The following is a 6,217-nucleotide window of genomic DNA, read 5'->3' on the forward strand; positions in this document are numbered from 1 at the left end:
ACCGTCCTTGCCCGATCCAAGAAATTAGGTTTTCACCTTGGAAGAGTATACCTACCTCTCTTACATGTAGAAGTATAGATCAACTCCTCGCAAAAAAGAAAGAAAGAAAGTAAGAAGAAGAGGTATAGATCAACTACGGTTTTTCTATTTCTCGAGCAACCGGGAAATTATTATTTCTATGTTCCATCTAACCTAAACAGTGAAATGCAAACTGTAAACAAAGTTGAGAATCATGCAAATACCAAAGGATACAAAGAACTTCATTGAAAGGTAATGGTGTCGACTAAGAATGAATTATTTCTAAGTCAACTGAGAAATGATCACACCCGTTCAACATCATATACCTACCTGTCCCAAAGAAAGTGCAGGGTCAAGTATATATACAGTACCAAGATAAAGCAAAAGGAGACAATCTAGGTACTATGCATATAAATGCATGGGGACATTAATTATTATTTATCCAGCAAAAGGAAGCTTCTACGACGCAAATAAATTAAAATGAAATATACTAGCATTTGGTAGGTATATGTCACTCTTTTACCTACAATTTTGATACTCTCTTACATGCAAATCACAGACCCTTTGCAGAGGATATCCGATACTTTCTTTACGATGTTTTCATGCTACCTAAAAAAGTACAATAAAATATGAACTTTCTACAACATTGACACAATATGACTTTAGTACTCCCATGACCCTAATTTATTTAAAAACTTTATACACTTTAATAAGACACAGAAAGGGCAAATGGTACTACTTATAGTCAGACTGATCCTTTCTGTGTCATGGTATGTGACGAATTTGGTGTTGAAATTTTACAGCATGGTATGTGCATCTTGTGTAACAAGATTGCCGATTTTTTAAAAGAACATAATACTATTATTATTGTGTTTTTGCTGTTATTAGGTGGTACGCGCGTTAGACAAACCACAAGAGGAAGATTCACGGGAATTTTCTCGCACACTTTGGCTGAGTGTCTAAATTCTACGTCAGCTCTGGGTGAATTCATCACTATCTCCATCATGCATGGCACTATCACCAAATCCCCTCGTCCATCTATCCATGCATAAAATACCATTATAGAGGCAGAATAATTTGCTCACGGTGAGCGCATGAAAAGGGCACACATATGCGTGCGTCACCAGTTAATAATTTTCTCACGCCGGTTGAGCGAGTGCGTGCGTGACACACGTGTGATCGAGCGGCTCATGAATATTCCACCTGGGACGCGGTAAATACAAATTAACTGGAAGGCCAGACAGAGAGAGCTAAAAGTTGCCGACAAGAGACAAAAATCAAGATCGCCCGAGATTTTTACACCATCATTTGACCGCGACAAGGCGATAAAAGTATGATCGTACGTGTGGCACGAGGCTGTACAATATTTCAACACGAGAGGTAACGGGAGCCAGGAAAGTAGTGCCTGATGGTCCGACTTCACATCGATCTCTCCCCCTTTTTTTTCCCTTCTCGAACTTGCATCGAGTACCGACACAAGAAACAGCTGGTGAAGGCCAAAAACCATGCGCCTTTTGGTTTCCCAACAGTTTTCCTCTTGTCGCCACACACGATCGGGATCGAGACAACGATCCGTCGATCTCCATCGATCCGTCCATGGCACGCACACGCATGATGTTAATTTGTTGATCCATCGGCCTCCATCCCGTGCCCAATGGCATGCACGCCCTCAAAATTATTGGAGCACATGATGTTAAACTGTCAATCGATCGCACTAATGCACATAGTTATTAGATTTTCATGGTTGATTTTTTTTTCACGGTTAAAACTTACAATCTATTCTCATAGTGTTTGTCGACACCTCCATCCGTGCCCAATGGGATGCACACCCTCAAAATTATTGGAGCACATGATGTTAATTTGTCAACACTAGCAATAGTGCACGCAATGATAACATTTTCATGATTTTTTTTCACGGGTAAACCTTGCAATATATTCATAGCTTGTCGACACCTCCATCCGCGTACAATGGCATGCCCACCCTAAACATTATTGGAACGCATGATGTAATTTGGTCGATCGATTAATCGATCACAATAATGCACACGATGATCACACCTTCATGGTTTATTGAAAAGGCTTTCATAGTATATACCATGTATATAAGCTATAGGTACACTGTGATGATTAATTAACAATACATATATCCCACATATATTTACTCTGCTCTCCTACCACACGCGGTCCTCTCTCAATTCTATAATTTGACCCTTCACGTCAAGATCAGCTCCGGTCTCTTGAGTCTCACTCTCACGTCGCTTTGATTGTCTCCTCCCTAGCTAGGAATTATTCACGTACGTACGTACGTACAATACCGGCCATGCACGCACGCATGCATGTAGTACGTAGAGAGGTCGATCGGCCGAGTTAGTGCTACTAGTGCGCGTACGTGCATGCATGCGGCATGACGTGCGTCCCGCGCACTAAAAACACTTTTGACAATTGATTAATTAACCACCGCCATATACGTTTTCAATTCATCGTCGTCAAGTCCGCGTGGAGGGACGACACCGACCGCGCCAGGCTCCACAGGTCACCGTCCCCGGCGCCGGCGACGGTGGTGCCGCCGTGCCCGTCCGCGAAGAAGGACGCCATGCTGCTGTTCTTGTTGGCGGACGCGACGTCGTCGGAGAGGCCGTTCAGCTCGTACGAGGCCGCGAGCCGGTCGAGCGAGTCCCAGTCTGTGCCGATGTTGTTGTTCCCCGAACCGCCGCCGCCGTACTCAGTTGCCGGCGGCTGCAGGAGGCCGCCGGAGGCGACGTGCTCGAGCGGCGGGAGCTTCATGAACCTCTCGTACAGGGTCCCGTTCGGGCACGCGGTGTTGTTGATCAGGTGGTCCAGCGCCGAGCCAGCGGCAGGCTTGGTCTCCTGCTTGCACGGCGCCGTGGGCGACCGGCCATGCATGTAATGGTTGAGGATGTGGTCGAGCGCGTCGTCGCTGGCGGAGTAGTGCAGCAGCTGGTGCTGCTGGTCCTGCTGCTGCGCCGCCTTGATATGGTTGCTGATGGTGGTCACCGTCGACGAGCAGTTGCTCTGGCTGCGCTCCATGGGGGCGACGCCGGCCAGCTTGTTGGACGCCGCTCCGCCGCCGCCGCCGTTCTGGCCTTGGTTCACGACGATGTTCTTCTTCTTGAACACCCTGCAGATGACCCATCCGTCCTCCTGCGCCGACGACTGGTCCCCGGCCACGCCACGAATCTGCTCAGACGCACAATAATTCAGATGAGATCGATCATATTGGGGCGACGGTACGTTCGTACTAGAAGAGCACATAAGTCAGTCGGTTAATCAAGTGCTTGGAGAAATGCTTAAACGTCACATGCATGCAATTATTTGTGGTAATTCAGATTACTCTAGACTCTAGACTCTAGTGTGTGTCAAGCTCATGCAATCGTGTTGCAGAATTTTCCATTAAGAAGAAGGGCACCTAGTTAACTAGGCCGGCAAGTTAACTAACCAAAGTTTTTACCATCGCAGTTCCATTTGCTGAGATTAATCAAAGAAATAGAGGTAGCCATGCCCATGCCTACACTAGAATTGATCGGAGATCACATGAAAGAGATTAATTCCCGTCTGCAAGCATGACATATCACCCTACACATCCACGAACCAGCTAAGTAGTACTCCTACAAAAGAAAAGAAGAAGCTAGTGTATGTGTTGACCTACGGAAAGAACACAAGGAAGAAAAGAAGAAGCTCAGTGTGTGTGTTGAATATTCAGCAAAAGCAAGAACTAGCCAGTCACTCAATTATGTGCCTGCGGCAGATGAGATGAGATCCATGGGCACGAAAAGACTAGCTAGCCTTTGCCGATCCATCATCCATCCAGCTCAAAAGGCACATATCTCCAATGCATGCTATATGCTCCACCCATCCGTTCCATGTCCTGACGTCCATGTGTAGCAGTGCTAGCCTTTGACCTCCAAAAAGAAGCGTACTACGTTCGTTTGTCCGTCTGCTTGTCTCCGCGTGCAAAGCACAGGTCCACTATCCCATTCCAACCTCCCCAACTCGTATAGCATATCAAGTACGGTACCACGTACGCGTAGGCGTGTCTGGGGTTAGGTCAGGAGAAGAAACACGCGCGTGTGGTGTGGGACGACGATCCTGCTGGTGCAGACCAAGATTTTCCCGTGCGGCAGCTAGCCATGGCATGGCACGGCCCCATGCGAGAGGCAAGACGACCGGCCCGGCCGCGTGCACGCACCTAACCTCCCATCCATCACGGACGAGTGATCAGATCGCTGTGGCTCGCGTTTCGTTTCGCACATGACAGACTGACCCCGGCCCGGGCTGGTCTGGCTACAGTGAAGCTTCGTTCCTTCACGAGCACTGAACCTACCACCACCCACTGCCGCTTTCCGCGACGGCGACCGCTCGAAAGGAAATCCCAGCTCCCACTCGCTAATCGCAATTATTAATTGTTAAACCGTGCATCATGTCATGCGTGTCCCCATTCCCAACCACCACCCGGAGATAATCGTCACCAGACCTTGCCCATCGTCTACAGTCGCATATCGATCAGCCAGGTGTACATACACGTACGCCCGACGTACGTACATTAATCGCGGCATGCAGTGCGCCACTAGCGATCCGTCCCCATCCCTGTCGCCCGGCCGGCCGGCCGCCGTGCATGCGGTTCAACGTGCTACAGTATGGTACAGTGTGGTCTGTACTTGGGAGAGAGTACGTACGTACCGGGGATGATGAGGTGCCGGAGTAGTAGGTGCTGGCGTCGCCGGCAGCGGCGGGGTTGGTGGCGGTGGGGGCGGGGACGGCGTCGTCGAGGCGGTACTCGTGCATGATCCAGTCCGACTTGTGGCCGTGCGGGGCGCGGCCCTTGTAGAAGACGAGCGTCTTGCGCATGCCGATGCGGCCGGACCCGGTGGCGGAGTAGATGGCCTTGTCCCGGCCGGTGGCCTTCCAGAACCCGGCGGCGGTGGCGCGGTTGGTGCGCGTCCCCGTGGGGTACTTCTTGTCCTTGTGGCTGAACAGGTACCAGTCGTTCTGCGGGCCAGTGCCGATCCTGCAGCGCTCTGCATGCGTTTTTCCATGGCCAGTAAGTTGAGCTCACCATGGGCACGCACATGCGAACTAGCATTGTGGAGGAACTCATGGATGAACTCACCTTGGATGTCCCATGGCTCGAGCTTGTTGAGGTCGACGTCGGGGATGACGTCGAGGTCGATGCGCTGCGAGGCCACCTTCTTGGCGAGGTAGTAGGTGAGAAGCTCCTCCTCCGTGGGGTGGAAACGGAACCCCGGCGGCACCACCGACTGCCCGTTCACGGAGATGCTCATGATCCCTTCCTTTGCGTGTGTGGTGTGCTCTACTCGGTCCGTTAAGGAGATCGATGGATCGACCAGGAACAGGAGGGTAAATAAGACACTGCTGTAGCCGGAGTGCAATGCTCCAACAATAGGGAGCTACAGCCTACAACTAGCCACCATTGATGAAACGAAACTGGAACTGAAGGAGATGGATCGAAGGAGGAGGGAGCAGGAGGGAGACGATGGAGTCGAGTCGTGGGGAATGAAGTTGTTGCCGGTGACGGGGTACAAGGAAACAATGGCAACGGACGGGGGGTGGTTATATATAGCCACTGACCGGTCGATCGATCCATCGATGGAGCTCCACACACAGGCACAGCCCCAGCTGAGGCCAAGCTAGCTAGCTAGTACTAGGCTAGTAGTGGGATTAGTTTCGTTGGTCCGATAGGAGGTACGTTAGGGAAGTGGCACCAACCTTGAGAGGGAAACGCCAAGGCGACGGTGGCCCCCGCCGGCCACAGCAATGGAAAGGAAAGCTGGGGAGAGAGAGGAGGAAGATGGGATTGGAAAGGGTGCGCGGAAGAGGGCCGGGAAAGGAGAGGGGCCAACATCGGGAGCCATGACACGCGACCTTAAAAATCTCCACGAAAACCACACCCCAAACCGAACTGATCCCCTCTGCGTCACAAAGTGGTTTTTTCCAGCGATCCCGGTTTCTACCGGGTGCCTGCATGCTCGCCATGTGTGGAGGTGTACACATGGGATACGTATTATACAGTTGTACTATGCATTGTACGACTCATGTACATCATATTACATTCTCTCTGTGACGCGTGGGACAGCTAGCGAGGAGGCCCCACAGCAAAGTGACTAGAGGGTATGATTTGTAGTCAAAATTAGCGACGTTGTCGCTAGGCACCTTGAGCGGG

General features: G+C 50.6%; 1 protein-coding gene across 1 annotated transcript; it reads right to left on the reverse strand.

The window, feature by feature from the left end:
- Positions 1-2,088: 2,088 nt before the first annotated feature.
- LOC123152598 (NAC domain-containing protein 43) lies at positions 2,089-5,327 on the reverse strand (the record flags this gene model as incomplete). Its single annotated transcript, XM_044572102.1, is given in 3 exon segments — positions 2,089-3,216; positions 4,717-5,054; positions 5,147-5,327. Coding segments are annotated over 3 exon segments (1,236 nt in total). The 3' UTR covers positions 2,089-2,490.
- Positions 5,328-6,217: the final 890 nt, after the last annotated feature.

Source organism: Triticum aestivum, chromosome 7A (genome assembly GCF_018294505.1).
Source record: "Triticum aestivum cultivar Chinese Spring chromosome 7A, IWGSC CS RefSeq v2.1, whole genome shotgun sequence".
Classification (NCBI taxonomy): domain Eukaryota; kingdom Viridiplantae; phylum Streptophyta; class Magnoliopsida; order Poales; family Poaceae; genus Triticum; species Triticum aestivum.